Source organism: Chelonoidis abingdonii, chromosome 1, assembly GCF_003597395.2.
Source record: "Chelonoidis abingdonii isolate Lonesome George chromosome 1, CheloAbing_2.0, whole genome shotgun sequence".
In the NCBI taxonomy this organism is placed as follows: Eukaryota; Metazoa; Chordata; order Testudines; family Testudinidae; genus Chelonoidis; species Chelonoidis abingdonii.
In genome coordinates this window covers 293,903,576-293,925,293 of record NC_133769.1, presented here as the reverse complement: position 1 = coordinate 293,925,293, position 21,718 = coordinate 293,903,576, and the positions used below count along the sequence as shown (strand labels likewise).

At 43.4% G+C, this 21,718-nt stretch overlaps 2 protein-coding genes across 6 annotated transcripts in view; one reads left to right on the top strand and one right to left on the bottom strand.

Moving 5' to 3' along the window:
* The window catches only part of DIS3 (DIS3 exosome endoribonuclease and 3''-5'' exoribonuclease), a 29,019-nt gene extending 25,021 nt beyond the window's left edge, over nt 1–3,998 (bottom strand). For 2 of the 3 annotated variants that reach the window (XM_032791057.2, XM_075061549.1), the window contains exons 1-2: nt 3,771–3,861; nt 2,817–2,974 (exon numbers count right to left, since the gene is read on the bottom strand). In XM_032791057.2, coding sequence (XP_032646948.1) covers nt 2,817–2,829 — 13 coding nt within the window. In that variant the 5' untranslated portion in view covers nt 2,830–2,974; nt 3,771–3,861. Of the gene's footprint in view, nt 1–2,816; nt 2,975–3,770 lie in introns of all 3 variants that reach the window. The other variant, XM_032791056.2, reaches the window with a different exon arrangement.
* Nucleotides 3,999–4,195: 197 nt separating this feature from the next.
* Nucleotides 4,196–21,718, top strand: part of PIBF1 (progesterone immunomodulatory binding factor 1) — a 198,878-nt gene continuing 181,355 nt past the window's right edge. The window contains exons 1-5 of one of the 3 annotated variants that reach the window (XM_075061550.1): nt 4,196–4,356; nt 6,425–6,727; nt 8,548–8,648; nt 12,651–12,849; nt 18,103–18,222. In XM_075061550.1, coding sequence (XP_074917651.1) covers nt 6,476–6,727; nt 8,548–8,648; nt 12,651–12,849; nt 18,103–18,222 — 672 coding nt within the window. In that variant the 5' untranslated portion in view covers nt 4,196–4,356; nt 6,425–6,475. Of the gene's footprint in view, nt 4,357–4,846; nt 4,888–6,424; nt 6,728–8,547; nt 8,649–12,650; nt 12,850–18,102; nt 18,223–21,718 lie in introns of those variants that run through there. The other 2 variants (XM_075061551.1, XM_075061552.1) reach the window with 2 other exon arrangements.

The following is a 21,718-nucleotide window of genomic DNA, read 5'->3' as shown; positions in this document are numbered from 1 at the left end:
GATATGGAAAAATAGTGAGAAAATTCTATTTTCAATCTAGAACTTATTCTTGAAGATTAGGGAGGACTGAGACACACTCCAGAGGGACTTAATGAATTTAATTAACTGAGCAACACAAGGACAACGTAATGCACTCCAGAAACAATAATAGAAGTTATTTGCATGCATCAACAAATTAAAATTAGTTATCTTCTGTGATGGAGTTTACAGACCCCACATCAAGTCTGAGGAAAAAAAAGAAGGGCTGGATCAGTACTGGGCCAGGAAAACTTTGCCCTCAGACACTGCCTAACATGCTCCTGGAGAAAGGACCAGTATAAAGAGAGCTCCCGTAGGGGTAGGGAAATAGAGATGTACTGCTCTGCAGCAGTAGAAAAAGCAGCCCCTACCCCTTTACCTTCAACAATAACAAAGGAGGAAGAACTGTGTGCAGGAACACCAGAGGGTCACCTGCATTGGCCCCTAGATTGGGGTTTTGAAGCCAAGGAGATTTACTTAACAGCAGACATGCCCCAAATGGAGATATCAGGTGTGGTAGGCAGTGACTCAGGAGAAGGTGACTGGGAGGTGGGCCAAACTTAGGCTACCCAGGGTGTTACATTTTCAGGGCCCTGGGCTGCGACCCTGTGAAACAGGAAGGCTGAGGTCTGCCTCCCTCCCAAATTTCCCTCCCCCAGCTGTAGGTTGGGCCAAACTAGGTTTTACCAGCAAGGAAATCGACCTAGCTGAGACCCATCCAGGGGGTACAGGACCCACACAACTGAAAGAGAGACTAGAGTTGGAGGACTATACTTCTAGGCCTGTAGACAAAACAAAGAACCTCAGTACACCTTCCTTGAGACTTCTGTCCAACCCCAAGCCGGGGTGACAGCTGAGAGTGTGTCGTCCCCTCCACGCCCCCCAGCATTGACAGCCCAGACCCCACTGCTGCCTCCTGGTGAGGGATCTGGGGCTGTGGAGGAAAGGAGAGCAGGGTTTCTGGCTGTCAGCCCTGGCAGCTAGACTCCCCCGCTCTCTTCCCGCTGGCAACAGTCCCAGCTGTGAGCCCGAAAGGCTCAATTTCACAGCAGGGAGCCTACCAGCAATGAAACTGACATTCTTATCAGGTTCACAGCTGCTATTATTTCACATTTTGGCCCCAGTTGTCAGCCCTGTAGCCTGGGGATTCTAGAAATGAGCCCCACATGGCGCTGACAGCCTGGGCTGCCAGACCTGGTATGGGGGCTCACAGAGCCCCCCACCAGCTGACAGCCAAAGCTGAAAAGTGAAACAGCAGCAGTCATGAACCAGACAAGAATGTCAATTTCATTTCTGGTAGCTCCCTGCTGTGGGTTCACAGTTTTGTCAGCCCCTGGGCCGGGGGGTGGGCTCACAGTTATGAGCCCAGCGCCTGGCTGACAGCTCCGGCTGTCAGCACAGGGGCTGGGGGGACACAGCTGTGAGCCCAGTGCCCAGCTGACAGTTGGGGGTGTGGGGTGCTGTGAACCCCATGCTTTTAGCTGAGGGTGTCAGCCCACGGCTGCTGGACTCCAGTGTCAGTGTCCCACAATGCCCCACTTCAGTCGGTGGAAGAGCTCCTTGTGAGGACGCACACCACAGACAGGAGGGGCAAGAGTGAACATGAACCACCACTTAAGTTGACTTACAGCCACCACAGTAATTGAAGTCAACTTAAGCCCTCAGAAAAGTTAGAGGCCTGATTGATCCAAAGCCTACTGAAGTCAAAGTGAGTGTCTTTCCACTGATTTCAATGAGCTTTGGATCAAGCCCTAGATGACTACGGCTAATGACAACTTATGTTTATATACTGTCTTTTATCCAGACTGATATCAAGACGTTCACTTGTGCGGTTCACTTTGCACATTGGTGAAATGCAATCACCACGAGAGTGAAATGTGGTAACCGTTTAACAGAACACACCAACAACACCACAAGAGTTACAAATCTTGCATACTTCCTGGCATTAGCAAACCACCAAGGTAGGCCTTCACAGGTTTTCCAATGATTTAACAATGCACAATTGTCCAGATGCATTAGTGTGCATAGCAGAGTGAAGGTTTGCCTTCTTTTGAGAAATCTACTAAAAGCCACTGCTGCAGATAGGATACTACTAGACAGACTAGAGATCTGTTCCAGCAGCAATTTCCACACCAACAAACCAATACATGCTTGCGATTAAGAAAAAATAGCAAAGAAACTAAATTTTGGTTCAAGTTGCTATTACATTACTTAATAAACACAAAACATTTAAAATCATGTGTTTTTTGCAACAGTGCTGGAAAATTTAGGTTTGGGACAAGGATGTAGAAGTGAGTCAGAGCAGCAGGTGAAAATGGTTTCGGGTAGGTAGCTACACCCTACCTCCAGTAGAAAAAGAACAACTATAACGCAGGAGAATCATTCATTAAGCTTTTCACACAATGTTCCAGACTAAGGGACCAATCTAATTACCCAGAGACCAATTCATGTAATTATTGGCAACAAATGCATGAAAACCCTTAGTTTCATTAGTTCCTAAATTAAAAAGCTATTTTTGTATGCAAAATAATTTTCCAGTGCGTGTAGATATTTTGAGGTAAATGTATTTTGAAGCATTGACTTTCAGGCATATTTCTCTTCAAGCACCTGCAATTGTCTCACAACTGGCCACCTTAAAAGTGCATCATTTCATGTCTAGTAATGAAACTTCAAAGCATTTGAATTTTACTACTATAGTTATCACACTGTCATCATCATTACCCCAAAACATGTCAGTTATATCCCAGTTACCTATGTAGTACACTCTAAAGTTTGCTGTACCCCAAGCTATACGTTACCGATGATGTTCATTAGTGAAGGAATAGAAATGTTTTTCAGGATTGGCAATCACATCTCTAATTCGCTTGTAAACTGGTGCACTCCGTTTCCTCACTTCTTGTAAAACTGTCTGAAGCACAATTACATTTGTAATAACAGGATCTTCAAGTATATCAATCTGTAAAACAAAAAAGAATCCAAGTTATTGTTTATTTATAACTGATAACAGAGATTGAAATGTTTATCTGACCCTAACACATGATCACCAGAAGATAAAATGAATGATGAGATGCCCAGACCCTGTTCCACCCTGGCAGCTGGGGAGCAGAAAGGGGCTAGAATTTCCACTAAGGAGCTGTCCCTAGACCCTGTCTGGAAACCTTGGATGGGATTTTCAAAAGCTGTCAGTCATGAATTTGAGTAGGTAGAGAAAGGAAATTCACTTCAGCTCCCAGCACTGGCAGCCCTGCCCCTGCCCCTGCCCCCGCCCCACAATCAGTTTAATCAAGGAAGCCAAATTCAGCATTAGCCCAAAGGACAGGGAATCCCGAGGACAATGGAGATGGTACTGCCACTCTGCTGATTTGATTGCATGTCTCATTACATTTGGTAAACCCCAGCTCCTGGAGGCATGTGATTACAAGGGAAATTCAGCTCAGATTTCAGAAAGAGGTGGTTTATATCCCTGCGGCTGTGGGGAAATGCTTGAAACCGCGGCCAGAGTTTGCTGCAAAGCAAATACTGCCAGGCCAACGAAGAGAAAACAACATTTATTAGTTTTAAGTCTCACGACGTTTGAGTGGATCGCGAAATGTTGGGGGCCTGACCAGTGAATCCTGAGAGAAGGGGGGTGAGGAATCCTGTCCCCAATATCCTGGAACCCACACGGCTACCCATAACCATGGCGACTCCTGAGTGTGTCCTACGCCCCACGCGCACAGCTCCACCACCCGGGGGGAAGGGGGGGTCGGTACCTGGTGCAGCAGGACGTTGGTGTCCGGCAGCAAGTAGTGGGGGGCGGAGCAGAGGCTGCTGGCGGCGCCGCTGGGCTGGGCCTCGAGGCGGTGTTCCCCGGGCTGCTGCCCGCATTGCTCACAGGCGGCTGCCCCGCACGCGATGTCCTCGCGCAGGTAGTGCTCGCGCACCACTTTCATCACCGCACCCGCCCGCGTGCGCTTCAGGAACGTGCGCGAGGTCAACATCCTGCCCGTACGAACGCCGGCCACTACACTGGGGAAGAGCCAGCACCAGGCGAGAGGCTCCAGGCAAGCAACTCGACCCTGCCGGAAACGGATTGGCAGGCGGAATCGGAGACTACGGCTCCCAGCATGCACTGCGGCACCGGAAACACTTCGGATGCCAGTTGCGCAGTGTGAGCTCTGCCTGGATGGGATTGCGGGTCCCAGCATGCATTGCGACTAGAGCGGGGCGGTTGACGTGGCTTCCTTAGGTCTTTTGTTTTAGCGCGAGTGCCGTTGTCTTGGTGACGGCATCTAACAGCTTCGCCCTTTCCGGTGTGAAGCCTGAGCCGCAGCGGGCGGCTGTTGGTAACTGTAGGAGGTGAGTCTGGGGTATTGTCGGCTGCACGCTCCCCTCCCCCCCGAATGGTACTTGCCTGCGCTGCGGGGATCTGCCCCGGTGGCTCTCCTCGTTTTGCCGCTCGCCCCGGTAATGGTTTGTGCAGATACGTTATAACACACGCAAATGCACCAGCCCGCGCTGCGCGCAGGAGTTTGGGCGGGTCAGGGCCGGTAGGCGATGTGCCCGAGGTCATTCAGGAGGGAAGCCCGAGTGGGGTCCGGCATGGCGCAGCCCCGGCTAGGCTCCCTTGGTGTTCATTGGGACCAGGAGCCGCTACTGCCCTGCGGTGATTTCCAGTTCCACTGCGGTGACCCTGCCCCTGTGCTCAGGCCTCTCCACTGCCCTCAGTCTGAGGGATGGTGGCCTGGTACGCCCACTTCTATGTTTAAACAGGCTGTTCATTAGGGATTTAGGGGCGTGGCACGGGCTGTGGTGGAGAGTGAGCTCAGCTTTGTGGATGCAAGGAAGACTGTAAAGTAAGGGTCCGACTGGAGCTTCCCCACTGCAGGTGTAAGGCACTGTTTTTCGACCTTCCTTTCCTAACATAAACACAGGGTCAAGTGTATGTCATTCCCCCCCTCCCTCCCAACACTGTGTGGGATTCGCAGTTATCTCCTGCAGAGAGGCTGAGAGAGAGAACAAAACACAGTTGACATATGTGTGGTCAGTTTGCTTAAGGCCCTACTGGGAGGCGTTCAGATACTATGGTAGAGAGGATGGTATAAGAACCTATATGGGATATAAAATTATTTATGCTTAAGAAATTTTTTCCATGTCATTTAAGTTTGCTGCGTGAATAATAAGTATGTCCCTCATTTGGATCTCTGCCATATAGTGTATTATGTTCCATGCCTCTGGTAAAGAGGAAGATTGAATGAGAGAAACATGAGAGAGACTGAACCAGAGACTACAGTGTCTTTTTGCAATGCTGTGTAGGCAGTGGAAGGCACATGATTAATGAAGGGGTCAGGCATCATGTTGAGACTGAGCAGTGTGAAATCTCACTATGATAACCACATATGTAGTTCACACTAGCACTGATGACAGTACAAACAGCACAGTGACACCACCCACTGGTAATGATGAGCTTACAACAGAAGTGGGCAAACATTTTGGCCCGAGGGCCACATTGGGGTTGCAAAATTGTATGGAGGGCTGGGTAGGGAAGGCTGTGCCTCTTCAAACAGCCTGGCCCCCACCCCCTATCAGCCCCTTCCACTTCCTGCCCCCTGACTGCCCCCTTTAGAACCTACCCCTCCAATGCCCCCTGCCCCTAACCAACTCCCTGCCCCTAACCGCCCCCTCCAGACCCCCATATTCCACCCCCCTGCATCCCAGGCCCCTAACTGCCCTGACCCCTATCCACACCACTGCCCCCTGACAGGCTTCCCGGGGCCCCATGCCTATCCAACCCCCCTGTTCCCCATCTCCTGACCCCTATCCACACCCCTGCCCCCTGACAGGTCCCCGGGATCCCCATGCTTATGCAACCCCCCTGTTCCCCCTCCTCTGACCGCTCCTCCCTGCAAACCTCTGCCCCATCCAACTGCCCCCAGCTCCCTGTCCCCTGACTGCCCTCCGGGACCCCCTGGCCCTTATCCAACCCCCCAGCCCCATTACCATGCCGCTCAGAGCAGCATGTTTGGCATCTGTGCCGCCTGGCCGGAGCTAGACATGCTGCCGCTCCGCAGGAGCTCGCAGCCCTGCCGCACAGAGTGCTGTCCACGTGGCTGCAGGGGAGGGACCGGGGGCTAACCTCCCTGGCCGGAAGCTCAAGGGCCTGGCAGGATGGTCCCACGGGCCATAGTTTGTTCGCCTCTGGCTTAGAATGTCCTTCTGCAGGGAAGGCCATTGGTAGTGTGTAAGGTAGGAAGCCCCAGAAACTTCTGGGGGAAAAATTTATTTTACAGCATCCTACAAACATCTTTTACAGATGAAAGGCCAGGCCAAACATTGAGCAAGAAATCTATAGTGTTGGTTAATAGTTTTCATAATGTTTTAATATCTTTCCTCTTGACTGTTCTGACTTTTGCATTTCACTCTACAGGGTGCTCAGATCAAATCATAACCATAAAAACCTCTTCAAATAGAAAGAAAAATGTCACGGAAGGGGTCCAAGGAAACCAAGAAAGCAAATATCTCCAGCTCTCTGGAGTCTGAAGATATTAGTTTAGAGACTACAGTACCAACAGATGACATTTCCTCTTCTGAAGAGAGAGAAGGTACCACCAAAATCACTAGGCAACTGATTGAACGGAAGGAATTGCTTCATAATCTACAATTGCTGAAAATAGAGTTATCTCAGAGAAACTTAATGATTGACAACTTGAAAGTGGAATATCTGACCAAAGTAAGAAAGTATCTGATTGTGTATATGTGCGCCCTATTCCAGAACAACTATTTAAGTATAGAAAAGTACTTTATATACTTCCTCATTCATGGTTCTTGAATTCAACTTCAATTTACAAATCAACTTCAGTTGCTGTAACTGAGATCAGGTTGGATACAGTACAGAAGTGAAAATGTGAGCTTTCTCTTGCCATTTGCATCAGCCCTGCGGAAATCTCTAGGGGTACGAGTTCACTTTCATTCTTGACTTAATATTTCTTAGCACTTTCAGAGTACTGTACAAACTTCAATTTTCCATAATATTCCTGTAGAGTAGGTACCAAAATATCTTCCCTGTTTTGTATAGAAGGTAAAAGATAGGGAAATTGAGACATGAAGGAATTATTTGACTTTCCAAGGATACATCTTTAGTAAATGCAGAGCTGGGGTTAGAACTTGGGAATTCTTGTGACAATACTTTAGTCTTGTGCTTGTTACAGTCGAAACCAAAGAAAATACTAGTCCCCAGGCACTCTTACCATTCAAAGTCAATAATTTTTTGTCAGCCTCTCCAAACACACAGACACACACACACTACAAAGGGTTATCACTGATAGATTTTTTTATTTTTCTGTAGTAAATGCAAGGGAGTTAAGGGATCACCAGCCTGAAAAGGTTGAGAAACACTGAATTGTAGACCTTTGAGTCATCTTCAAATGAGAACAGCTTGTCCGTGTAAATGTGGACTGACTTAGAATCGGCAACTTTATAAGTGAGAGCTTCTATATCTTGTCCCATCTCATTTACAAGAAGTGTGGTGGGGGAAGCTGAGATAGGGGGAATGCCTTACTACAGTAGTGTATAGGTTTATTATTGTTACCTTTATCCTAGAATTTGTCTACACTTACAGCAGTGCAGCTGAACTTGTACAAGTGCCCCCGTAGCACTTAATGAATATGCTGCCTTTGCTGACGGGAGAGCTTCTCCTGTCGGCGTAGGTACTCCACCTTCCTGCAAAGCAGTAGGTGTCTCGACGGGAGAAGCCCTGTCTATGTAGGGAGTTTGGTCAATATAACTGCATACTTCAGGGCTGATTTTCCACATCCCTGATCAACTGTAGTTATACTGACATAAGTTCATAGCGTAAACCAGGGCTCACTCTCTTCTGTTGATATCTGTTTATAACTTGCACTTGTCTGTAAATTGAATTTAGGCCAAATCCTGCAATCAAATCTAAGCAAGCAGATGCCTTGACCTTTGTGAATCCAATTATAGAATTGGAGCTTTACTTTGTAGGTACTTTGGGACAGGTATAATTTCTTTTTCTTTTGGCAGGTGTCTTTAGAATATTTTGGGGTTTTCTTAAAACAATCAGAGTAGCAGTCTCCTTACTAATTCAGACCCCTGCTATTTTTCTTAATATTTTTAATGAAAGATAGAATAGGGCAGGGGTCGGCAACCTCTGGCACGCAGCTCTCCAGGGTAAACACCCTGATGGGACGGGCCAATTTGTTTATCTGCCGCGTCGGTTCCCACAGGCCGCAGTTCACCGTCCCAGGCCAATGGGGGAGGCAGGAAGCGGCGCGGAATGTGCTGGCCACGGCTTCCCACCACCCCCATTGGCCTGGGACGGTGAACCGTGGCCAGTGGGAGCCATGGTCGGCTGAACCTGCCGACGCAGCAGGTAAACAAACTGGCCCGGCCTGCCAGGGTGCTTACCCTGGTGAGCTGCGTGCCAGAGGTTGCTGACCCCTGGAATAGAGTATAGCTTTGATCAGAAAATGTTTCAGAAGAAGTTAGCAAGGTAAGCCATCTTTCTCTTTTATCTTTAATTGCTTTTAGATTGAAGAGCTAGAAGAGAAGCTTAATGATACAATCCACCAGAAGCAGCTGTTATCTTTACGACTAGACAACCAGTTGGCATTACAGCAAGAAGATGCCAGGTACGAGAATAAACAAACCAACTTCAGCGTAAATATGTATTATTGATCTAAATGCAATGGTAAGGAATAAAACAGGACAGGATGTAGGTTACTGGAAGAGCAGCTTTACTACAGATTGTATAAGCCTTTCCAGTCAAACCTTCACTTAAAACTCCTAACTGTAACTTGCTGAAACTTTCACTACTAGCCCTGACTTGACCCTAAATTGTACTTGAAACTTTAAGTAAAAATCTCTGCTGTTTTGAGAACAAAGGGCTCAAGTAGGAGGAATACTTTCCCCACTTAAAAAATAATACATTTGCAATGCTCTTTTAACAATTCTATATCCTGAATGCCTTGCGGTGATGGGAGGGAATGTTTAGAAAACTGTCGTTTGGCCCTGAAAGAGCCCTCATTGAGCAGAAGTGCTTCTAGTGTTTGGGTAAATATTGATTTTGACTGGAGTCTTCTGAAACATTACAAATTGTCTAGAACCTAAAGATAGATTTAGTAACGTGCTATTGACAAAATACCTCATTAAGGAGTTCTATTCTCACTTCTTCTACTGACTGGTCTTAAGAAGGATTGTGAAATGTGACACCTTATTTAGTGAAGTCTCGCAACACAACAGAAGATACACAAACTCAGGCACAGAGAAATTGTGACTTTCTGTAAGTCTCTTTCTGTAGAAGATTTGTTAATTCTGGTGGAATTCTGCACCAAAAAATTAAAAATTTTGTGCACAATGTTTTATAATTCTTCATATTTTATTTGTCAAAATAACACAATATAATCACACCATTTTCAATTATTTTTGGTCATTTATTTCAAAATATCTGTCTGCAAGTATGTCTGTAACACTACAGACAACAAAAAAAGATTCAGGAAATGCTTTTTGACAAATAGATTCCTTACTAGGCAAATTAATACAGAACTCTTGAGTAATAATTCATTTACACTAGAATGCAGAACCGTATTTCCTCACCCCTCAGAAGCAGTGCAAAGGCTTGGGGGAGTCAGGTAATGGAGCAGCTGAGGGAGAGGGAAGTAAATTGCTGAGAAGGAACCTGGGTGTGAACTTGGAGTACTGTTGGGTATTGGTGGGAAAAGTATAGAACAGGTTTTTTGGGGTGGTTGGGTGGGAAGGGATTGTTAGAATGCTTCCCCCATGTAGATCCTGGCTGACCCCTAGCCTCTCCCATTCAGTCAGGCACATCTGCCCCTGTCCCCGTGTGCCTCTGTGCCCTCACTCAGCCACTCTCCTGTCCTTATGTCTCTGTGCCCAGGGGTGCTGGAACAGTTTTTACAGTGGGGCTGCTGAGAGCCATTGACTCAAACTAAATCCTGTATATAATAGAAACTACTTCAAGGCAGGGGGTGCGGTATCACACCTAGTTCCCAGCACCTATGTCTGTGTCCTCACCCAGCCACTCCACTGTTCCTATGTAGCTCTTCACCCCCTCCACTGTGTCTCTGTTCCTCACCCCTGTGGCCTTATGCCTCCACTCCCATTCAGCCCCTGCCTGTCCTTCCCCATTAGCCCTTATGTGCCCCGTCTGACTATCCCCCGCATCCGTCCCCCCCCCCCCCAGCACCTCTACACTCTCTTCCCCATATACGCCTATGTGGCCTGATCCTTGCCACAGCGGGTGTGCTGTGAAAAGGCAGGGTAGGATGCCTTTTCCATAACAGCCCCCCCCCCAGCACCCTACACTGTCTCCCCATAACCCCTATGTCCTGACCTGGCCACAGGTGCTGTGAAAAGGCAGGCTTTCTCTTCCTTATCTGGCTGTGAGTTGCTGCTTTGTTCTATTGCCATAGCGCCCTCTGGTGGGCAAAAGGGAGAACTGCAGCAACGTTTTGGCAGAAGCTGTTTTCAGCGCAAAAAAATTGAAATCAGCGGAGCTTATTAATTATACACGTGTGCAGTAGCACAGAATTCCCCCAGGAGTAATTTGTGGCAGAACTGGTCTCAGATATAAGAGCACAGTGGCTCTTGGAAAAATGTCTTCCAATTGTGTGCTTAGTTGTGCCATCTTATCTAAGTTTTGTGAAGTGCTCTGTCATCTATACAGATGAAAAAGTAGTATGTACTGTACAAATTATTAGGCCCAGAGACCTAAAACAGTTTAGTGATTTAGATGCTTATCCAAAGTGGAAAAACATTCTTTCTTCTATCCTCCTCTGTCTACTACCCTAATATCCTGCCCATCAATAACTTACGCTTATCTTTCTTCAGAACATGTCTCTTTTGTGGACTAGCCTTGCTTTAGTGAACCTCAGAAAATGTGCTGGATCAAGATTTATCCTGAAACCTTGTACACCAACCGCATTAAAACTTTTTGGGTGCTTGTTTAAAAAAACAAAACAGAGTAGTCTCCTCCTCCCCTCCACCCCCCCAAAAAAAACCTTGCTGAAAGAACAGTTTAGATTGAATGTGTTTTTCAGTGAAGTTCAACCAAAATACAAAAGAAGTAGGCTTTCTTTACAACAGTTGTGGACCTACATAAACGTATACAAACAAAAACTCTTTTCAATGTTCAGATGTTTAGAAATGAACAATTAAGGGATTCAGCAAGTTTTCCAATGCCATATAATCCTTCATCACTCATGATCAGCCTACCTAATTTTGGATAGTAACATTTTAAAAAGTCTATTGATAGCATATTAACATTTGTGGAGATTGGAGTTAAGATTCCTTGTTTGAGTGTGGTTTCTAAGAATCTCGATGAGTGCATTATGATGGCTGTATGTTGAAAGTGACATGCAATCTGTTGTGGAGGTTGTCTCTGTGAGTGTGATTATATTTGGATGCAGGGCCGGCGCTTTCATTTAGGCGGCCTAGGCAATCGCCTAGGGCGCCAGGATTATTGGGGGCGGCATTTTGCCGGGGCGAGTGGCAGGCGGCTCCGGTTGACCTGCCGCAGTCGTGCCTGCGGAGGGTCCGCTGGTCCCGCGGCTCCAGTGGAGCTGCCGCAGGCATTTCTGCGGACGGTCCACTGCTCCGGTGGATCTCCCGCAGGCGCGACTGTGGCAGCTGCACCGGAGCTGCGGACCAGGGGACCCTCCGCAGGCACGACTGTGGCAGGTCCACTGGAGCCTGCGGGACCAGCGCGTGGGGCGGCGAAATGGCCGTGCGCCTAGGGCTCTAAAAATACTAGCGCTGGTCCTGTTTGGATGATAAGGTGTGAGTTGAAGTTATTTGGATGTTAATGTTGCTTTAACTAGAGATGTCTTAGGCTTTGTCTACACTGGAACTTTGTCGGCAAAACTTTTGTCATTCGGGATGTTTAAATGACAAAAGTTTTACTGATGAAAAGTGTCAGTGTGAACAGCGCTTTGTTGGCAGGAGCACTCTCCTGCTCACAAATCCACTGACATCTGTAGGGGCATGGAAGTCTTTTTATCATCTGGAGAGCTTTCTCCTGCTGAGGCCTTGGCTACACTGGTACTTTACAGAGCTGCAACTTTCTCGCTCAGAGATGTGAAAAAACACCCCCCTGAGCGCAGCAAGTTACAGCACTGTAAAGCGCCAGTGTAAACAGTGCCCCAGCGCTGTAAGCTAATCCCCTCGGGGAGGTGGAGTACCTGCAGCGCTGGGAGAGCTCTCTCCCAGCGCTGGCACTGCGACCACACTCGCACTTCAAAGCGCTGCCGCGGCAACGCTTTGGAGTTTCGAGTGTAGCCAAGCCCTGACAAACAGCAGCTACAATGCATGCCTTTTAGCAGCACGGCTGTGGCGGCACAGCCAGGTCGCTAAAAGCAAGGTAATGTAGATAGAGCCTTACTTTCTTACGGTTTGTGTTTGAAAGGCAATAGGCTTGTGCAATCTTAATTCTAGTTAACAAAGATTTTTTTGTTTGTTTGTTTTTTGTAGGATTAAATTAATTGTGAACTCTTGTTCTTATCTGTAAAATTAGGATAATAATTATTTGCCTACCTCAAGTATTGTGAGGATTGATTAGTTAGGAAACAGAAATACTTTAGACATGTTTATCATAATTTTCTGATATATTTACATAGAAAACATCAAGAGCTAATGAAACAGGAAATGGAAACCATTTTAATGAGGCAAAAACAACTAGAAGAAACAAATCATCAGTTAAGGGAGCGGGCTGGAGATATCCGTCGCAGCTTGCGTGACTTGGAATTGACAGAAGATTATTATGAGAAATTGAAATCTCTTTCTGAAGATGAGCTTTCTATCCCTGAATATGTTTCTGTGAGTACTTTGTGTTCTGTATTGTTATTCAGAATATAAATTATCATGGTTTAGTAACCTGTTTGTAAAGGTTTTAATGAGTACCTTGATCTTTCTGACTCAGTGTACCTGTGAAGAAAGAGAGAAGCCTTTAAAACTCAGGTTGTTTCACCCCCATTCCCACCTCTTCCTAATATAATTCAGTCATTAAAAGTGGCATCCAAGTGGGAAGAAGAAGCCTTTTAAACCCAATCTTTAATGCCTAGTAGATTGAAATGACAAAAACAAGAAGGGGATGAGATTTGTTTTACTTGTATGATAGGCAGCAGGGAGGTTAAGTGGCAAAGGAAGGAACAGGGTGAGCATATGAGTTTGAAACACACAAACTTCCTGGAACAACAGTCCATCTTCTTGTTCAGTTATTCTGCCCTATTAGAATCTAAACAGTGTAGAGATGAAGGATTTTCCTTGGATCCGTAAGAACATAAGAACTGTGGAACTCTCTGCCAGAGGATGTTGTGAAGGCCAAAACTATAACAGAGTTAAAAAAAGAACTAGATAAGTTCCTGGAGGATAGGTCCATCAATGGCTATTAGCCAAGATGGGCAGGGATGGAACACCATGCTCAGTGTCCCTAGCCTTTGTTTGCCAGAGGCTCAGAATGGATGACAGGGGATGTATCATTGATGATTGCCCATTCTGTTCATTCCCTCTGAAGCATCTGGCATTGGCCACGGTCAGAAGGCAGGATACTGGGCTAAATGGACCATTGGTCTGACCCAGTATGGCCGTTCTTATGATATAGTCCTTAGTCAGTAAATTTTCTATACCAGGCTTACAGCAGAAAGTATCTTTTAGTTAAGTTTATTCTATCTAGATTTTGAATGAAAGGAGATCACAAGTTTAAATTCTAGTATTTTATAGGTTAATACAGATAGCAGACATTAGCTCAGGGGTTCTCAAACTGGTAGTCAGGGTCACATGGTGGTTACATGGGGGGTCATGAGCTATCAGCTTTGTGGGGCTGACAGCTCCCATTAAATTACTCCCCACCCCCATTTTTAATGTATAAGGGGGAGTCATGCTTAGGGGCTTGCTGTGTGAAAGGGGTCACCAATACAAATAGTCTGAAAACCACTGCTTTAGCTAGTAAGTTGAATGTTTTGTTTTGGTTAGTGTTAACCAACCACAAGGTGGTGGTACAGTGATATTTTGCTGTTGCACAGAGCATGTAACCAACATTTTAAATTTTCAGATATACCTCTACCTGGATATAACGCTGTCTTTGGGAGCCAAAAAATCTTACCGTGTTATAGGTGAAACCGCATTATATCAAACTTGCTTTGATCCACTGGAGTGCGCGGTCCCGCCTCCCTGGAGCACTGCTTTATCCGAATTCGTGTTATATCGGGTCACATTATGTCAAGGTAGAGGTGTAGTTCTAAAAGAATTCAGGAACTTTACAATTATGTGCTGTCCTTACTATAGGTTCTACAGTTCAGGTATGTCCTATTTATTCATGACATTGCATGGAAGTTTCTAACGTTTTCTAAAGGTAATAGACACCTGTTGTGGATCAAGTACAGACAGGACAGAGGTACCAGCAGACCTGTATTTCCAGACACACAATGTCAACAAGGAGGAAAAAAACCCATAAACCTTAAATTACATTTTTCTTCTGAAAAGTGTCTATGTATAAATTACATTGGTGAGCTCAAAAATTTGTGTGTACTGAGTATTATGTGCTTGCTTTAGTGACTAAAATATAAATTTTGCTATTCTTGTCATCTCCATATACTTCTGTTACTCATGCACAGTCAACAAAATTATTTCCTCACTTTCACCTGTGAAATTTCATTGTCTTCATTATGTTTGCACAGAACTTGAATAAACTAAGGGTAGAACTTGTCATGTAGAATTTTTATTATATGAACAGAAAAAATGCAGTCTTAACTGGCATCCCACAGCTTGTGGCAGTTTGAGTTTCTAGCAAAACCATCTTTATACTTGTAAAATGAGCAAATTAAATGTAGAAGGAACTGAAACACAGTAAATGTGGAACACCACAATACTGTTTTGGTTTGTTCAGAGACTAACTGAAGTTTGAAAGAATCTTGTAGCTTTTCTAACACAGAGATTAGCCTGGACATTGAAAATTTTATGTTGGCTTTCCCCTGCCTTAACCCTGCAAAATAAATTTTGGAAAGTAGTATATAAATGCCGGGAACAACGAGAAACATAGACTTTCAGCCCAATGGTGTATTGTACTCACACAGGGTGTGGGAGACAGCTGGTTCAAGTCCCCCCTGTCTGATGAGGAGAAGGGATTTGAACAGTGTTCTGCCTCCTGTCCCATGAGTTCCCTAATGACTGGGCTATGGAATATTCTGATATGAGGCTCCCTCAGTCTCTCCTGTTGAGCTATTCCATTTTGGATAGATAAATAAATAAATCCACGCTGGAGCCGTGGGACTAATCCTGAGTTTCCCACCTCCCAGGTGAGTGCCCTTTCTACCAGGCTAAAGTCATTTTCTCACACTCTGCCTTAATGCTTAAGTAGTTATTCACAGTGGAACCGTTTCAAGAGTAGCGGTTAAGGGAGCACTCACCTGAGAAGTAGCAGACTCTTGTTCAGATTCGTTTTCCTCATCAGCAGGGGGCTGGCCTGAACCACATCCTGGGTGAGTACCCTAACCACTAGGCTAAAAGTTATGAGGGAGTGCCTCCTCCTTTTCCTCTTGTTACATGTGGGGTGAGACCGCCTCTGAGCATGCCTACTGGATTGAGTCCTACATGCAGGTTAGGGATTCTTCATCTTATCTTCCCTCAGTTTGTGACTTGCTCTGGGGCTTAGGCAGCCGGCCACCTGAAGCGAGGCTGCAATGTGGATGCCTAAAGGCAGAAACATTGGTACCTACGGAACTTTTTTTGCAAAAATTTAGGCACCAAACAAGTTTAGGCACCTGTGGGGTTTGGAGGCATTTGAGCAGGAATTTTGTGAATATCAGTAGCTGCCTCAGGCTTTGTCTACACTACGCAGCTTTTAGCGACATGGCTGAGTCTCAGATTTAGGTGCCAAAGTGGCAGTTAAGTGCCTGAGTTCCTTTTTGGTTTTAGCCTTGTTTACCTTCATGAGGTAAAAGGAATAATAATAAGTAAATGTGACCCAAGCTTACTTGACCCAAGAAGGCTAGTTCTAGTCTGCGGCAGGTCTCTAGAATGGTTCTAATGACACTATATGTACCATCACATGGAGGACTTAAATAAAAATACAGGCATGTTTTAATCCCCACTTATTTGTTGATAATTAGACATAATTCCGAAGTTGGACCTGTTTTTAAAAAAACAACTATTCACAGATTTTATATATATTCACATATTAAAAAAAAGTGTGTGTATGTATAATATATAAAGAATTTCAGGACTTCGAAGGTGATAGATGAAATGATCTGTTTCAAAGCATTCAAAATGTAGGGGAGAAATAAAGTTTGACTGAAGATGGACAGTTAAATAGCCTTGATGCCAACCTGTGTGTGGGCGTGTACACATATGGTGTGCCACTGCATAAGCAAATAGTGCATTCCACCATTCTCTGTATTTAATTTATAGCTTTTTCAAACCACATAGTTACGATCCCGGGAGTATACAGAAAAACAGATATATCTATAGCTATATCTAGGTATATATAGATATATACACATACAGATTTGTGTATTTTTTAAAATATATTTTGTATGATTTTTAAAAAGGCCTAGTTGACTTAGGCTAAAGCCCTTTCAATAAGGGCTTTTAAAACTTGCTATGAGAAATCTTCGAAAATAAATTTTATAACAGGATCACTGGTAAGGCCGTTCACCATAGAAGCAGGTGTTTGTCAGAATAAAAACTGCAGGGTGTAATTGATCTTGGAGCTGTTATAAATGAGAAGCTGGCAAAAAGAGATCTCGTCACGATGGTTGGAAAAATTACTTATAAATGCTCTACTTTAGAATGAGCATTGTCAAGACCATTGGAATTCTTATTTCTTTGGAAGTTGAATTTCCCTTTTTCTTTCTTTTCTCAAATTTAAATAGGTAAGCATCAACATTTTGGGAATCAATATTTTACTTTGGAGTTTCTTTCAATAAACATCCCAGTGACTGGTCACCCTCCTCTTTCTTTCTCTCACAATTGCAGCAGAAGGAAATGGAGGATAATTCATATCCCATCTGTGCATCTACAAAGTAGTGCTTTAAGCAGTGTTGGCGATTGTGTGAGACTGACAGGGATTATGATTTTGATCCTCATTGGCTTCACCTGGCATGATGAATAAAAATACTTCTGTACAGAAGTGGTGGGGGAGAAAGAGTAATGTTGATTTTAAACTTGGTGAGATAATTTTTAGAAGTATGAAGGGAATATGTGAGGATCTTGAGCCACATCAACTGCTTTATGTTAGTTGCATGTTTAATGGTGGAATGAACATAAAATAGAGTAAGAGAAGCTAGTATTGTGGTACTCTACTCTGTTGCATCTACACCTCTATCCCAATATAACGCTGTCCTTGGGAGCGAAAAAATCTTACTGCGTAATAGGTGAAACCGTATTATATCGAACATGCTTTGATCCACCAGAGTGCGCAGCCTTGCCCTCTGGAGCACTGCTTTACTGCGTTGTATTCGAATTCGTGTTATATCTGGTCACGTAATATTGGGGTAGAGGTGTAATTAGTGTGAATGCTTAGTGTGGAAAGAATAAAAACAAGGAACAAAAAATTGAGTCTGAAAGTCTATTGAATACAAACTGTGACCATGTCTACAATGCGATCAATGCAGCAGTGTTGATTTAGTGGGCCTGGTGAACATATTCTAAGTTGATGCGAGAGTACTCTCCCATTGAAGTCTGTACTCCACGTCCCCGAGAGGCGAAAGCTATGTCAACAGGAGAGCATCTCCCGTCGACATAGATTGACTTAAAGTGGTGTCTACACTGTGTTAAGTTACAGCGACTTCAGTTACATAACTTATGTAACTGAAATAGCGTAACTTAGATTGACTTACAGCATTAGTGTAGCTCAGCCCAGAGTAATAGAGTAGTACATGTAAAAAGTTGTGTAGTAAGTAATGTATGCGTTAATAGAAAGTAATAGAAACAAATATGAGATTTTTAAGTTAGTGGCATAAAGTGTTTTAATTGTTCTCTTACTAGAATTTATTTGCTTTTTTTGCTAATTTCAAGGGTGTTCTAATATCTGCATTTTTGAGGAGTGACAGTGTTGTTTCCTTTCTTTTCTAGATTCGATTCTATGAAGTAGTCCATCCATTAAGAAAAGAAGTAAATGAACTACAGATGAGAAAAGACAGCCTATCTGAAGACCTAAATTATTACAAGTCGCAGTTGAAGTGTGTGATGGAGGTTTGTATGCTTTAGTAACCCAGCTATGAAAATGAGTAGTAAAATAACCCTGTTCTGTCAAATGAGTACATTTCCATTCCAGATATCTTTCAGATCAGGTAAGAGACTAGAGGTTTAATAGTGGGGCATTAATTTCTTTAATACTTGCAAAGCAATTGTTTTCTCACAATATTAATTTGCTTAATATTTGTACTAATAATGAAAATCTGTATCTCTGTCATCGGGTGCATATTTAATAAAAATTTAGAAAACTTTGACAGATATTATTTGGAAACACATCTGCTGTATTTTCACATTTACCTCTTTTTTTTTTTTTTCCTAATTTCCTTGGTTTTATTCTTTCCCTATTTTTATTTATTGCTGAAGACTTGAAAACAGGATTGCAGTGCTTTGATGTTCACCTGCTCTTGCTATTTGTTCCTCTACTGAAATAATAATCTTTATGATCTCAAACTGGACCCCATAGCAATGATTTGTGATGCCACAAATAAAAGACTGACTACAATTAAGGAATAAGATTCAAATTTACTTTAAATCATGTTGTCTTCCTTCTAGTAAAGAAGGGGAAGAGACACAAAAAAAGCAGAAATATCTTTTTTTTTTTTCCAAAGTATATTGAAACATTGGCTGCACTCAATATCATAAAATTTCTTTTTAAAGAATACATCTAAGATTTATACTGTTGTGCACGAAGTTGGAATTAAGATAATTGCATTGCTGTGGTTAAGGTTGTGAGAACACATTTTCTTTTCCAAATCCTTGATAATAGTTGCTTAGACTGACTCATTTTACCTTTTCCCCTTGAAACTTTTCATGGCTGGCTCAGCCTATAAGCGTGTGTTTTGGGAAAATTAAAGCACTGTATGTTCTTGAGTTGTCACAATGTCTTATTTTATTAATGGACATTAAAAATGGCTTTTGTACTTGGCTAACTTGTAAATTATTGATTTTAAAATTTCAGCGATACAGACATGTGAACCAGTGTTTTTTCTACCTTGTTTGAAGAAATTTGTGTTTTAAATTACTCTAAAGAGATCTGAAAATAACAACGTATTGTGCATGCACAGCATTTCTCTGTCACCTCTTACTTCACCTTCCCTCCCCTTCAAAAAATGCAACCGCCTGCTTTTCTCCTTAAAGAACATCCATCAGTATGTACTTAATATATTCCCATTCAAATAATTATAGGTGTAGGTACTTAAATGTAGTAGTGTTTAAAACACCCTTGAGACAAGGGAGAGACTAAAACTTTTATAATGATATCCAAATAAGGGCCTTATCCAGTGAAATGCTGAACACCCTTATCTCACTCCTTTGACTTAATTCTATTTCGTTAGTGAATGTTTAACTTAAAACAAAAGCGAAATAATGCTTTTCTTGATCATTTAGTATTGCTTCCATAGTTTTAACTTTCTCCTGTCTTTAGATACTATACCTATGCAAATAAAAAATGTCTCTTAAGGTTCTGCTGTCTGTAAAATATTTTCTCTCCTAGTTTAACTAGGCACATTATAAACCAGCAGTTCAATCTTCATTTAAATTATGGAGGAAATTTAGCAGTTATGGAATTGGAATTAATTTCATACATTAAACTTCAGTCATGATCTGTATGAATCATACCGTTTCAGTCCAAGGCCTGACTTGAACAGACACTGCCACTTATGGGGGCAAATTCAACTGTGAATTAAATGTTGCCATAAAGGGATAAGAATGATCAAGTTAATAGTTTAAGATGTATCCCCTTGTTACTTGCTTTTTCCTTTCCTACATCCTTATGCTCATTTTATGTGCAGTAAATGCCATATTGGTACAGATTTCACAATCACTTGTTTTCGGACCACCTTAAATCTGACCTGAATATACATCACCCATTAATTTGGAATTTGCATCCCTTCTCAGGTCTAAGAGTGATGGTTTTATGACAGAGACAAATGTTAGCTGGATAAGAGGTGGTGACAACCAAACATATTTTGTTTGTGCTGGAATTGTAATTTGAAAGCTCTTCACCAATATGTTAACCCATTCTGCTACTTAGCAATAAATCAGGAGTCGGCAACCTCTGGCATGCAACTCGCCAGGGTAAGTACCCTGGTGGGCTGGGCCAGTTTGTTTACCTGCCATATAGCCAGGTTTGGCCGATCGCGGCTCCCACTGGCCACGGTTCGCTGTCCCAGGTCAATGGGGGCGGCGGAAAGTGGCGTGGAGGAGGGATGTGCTGACTGCAGCTTCCCGCCGCCCCCATTGGTCTGAGGCAGTGAACCACGGCCAGTGGGAGCCGCAATCGGCCGAACCTGCCAACGCGACAAGTAAACAAACTGGCCCAGCCCACCAGGGTGCTTACCCTGGTGAGCCGCGTGCCAGAGGTTGCCAACCCCTGCAATAAATTATCCCTTTTTTTTTACTACAGTTAAAATTCTGAAAGGTAATCCAATTTCAGATGAATGTTACTAAAAATGGGATATGTTGCAAAAACTGCAGTAATATTGAAACAGATGTAATCAGTATAAGCTTTATCATCTTAGATTTGTTTTTCCCTCACCACGTAGTGGCAGCATCTATCTATTGACTGACCATGCCAGGGATTTGAAATATATTGTTTTTTCCTTTTATTCCAGTAATTAGAAAGCAGCATCCTGTCTATGCTGGATCAGGAATGTTGTATTTTACTGCCTGTACCCACATCCATATTTAAATTGTAAGGCAGCTTGCTGGTGAGGTTGAATGCTAAATAAGTTAAATATTGACAGGGCAAAAGATCAAACAGTGGAATGTCACAAGAAGAAGGATTTCTCCCTGAGCAACTCTGATATGGCTAGCTATAAGTATTGAATGTTCTTAGGTTTGGTAGCTGTCTGTGATTAAGGTTAGATAATCTGAAGCATGTATTCTGTATACATGCTTTCCTATAAATGAAGCAAGTTCTACAAAAAGATGTTATGAATCATGATATAATGCAATAGGTGGCTTAATGAAGCTAGGCCTGACATGCACTATTTGATTTGTGGAAACGTTTAGGATCTACATATTGAGCTTCACGCAAGAAGTTTAAGATTAATTTAGTGATCTGACTACCAGTGTGTTACCATATATCGTATTCTAAAGGGCTAAGAAAAAACAAGATCAGGAAAAATGCAGAATGAATATTGGCAAAAGAATTAAGAGGAATAAAGGCTCTTAGAAATGCCATTCAGGAAGTTATGCTTTAGGCAGACCAAGTTATTGGAGTGAAATTTAATGACCTGTGATACACAGGAGGTCAGACTAGATGATCTAAAGGTCCCTCTGACTTTAAACAGTATGAATCTACAAAAAAACCTACCAGGGAAGAAAGTGAGTGAGAAAGTAGCCATGTTAATCAACTAATTAAAATAAGAAGAGGAAAAAAGTAGGCCAAATATATATAGGTCAGTATTTCTTGACAGTGAAAGATCTATTAGGTTGTAACGTAGTCTGCGAAGAGAAGAGGTGGAAACCTCATCATTCAGACACACAAACC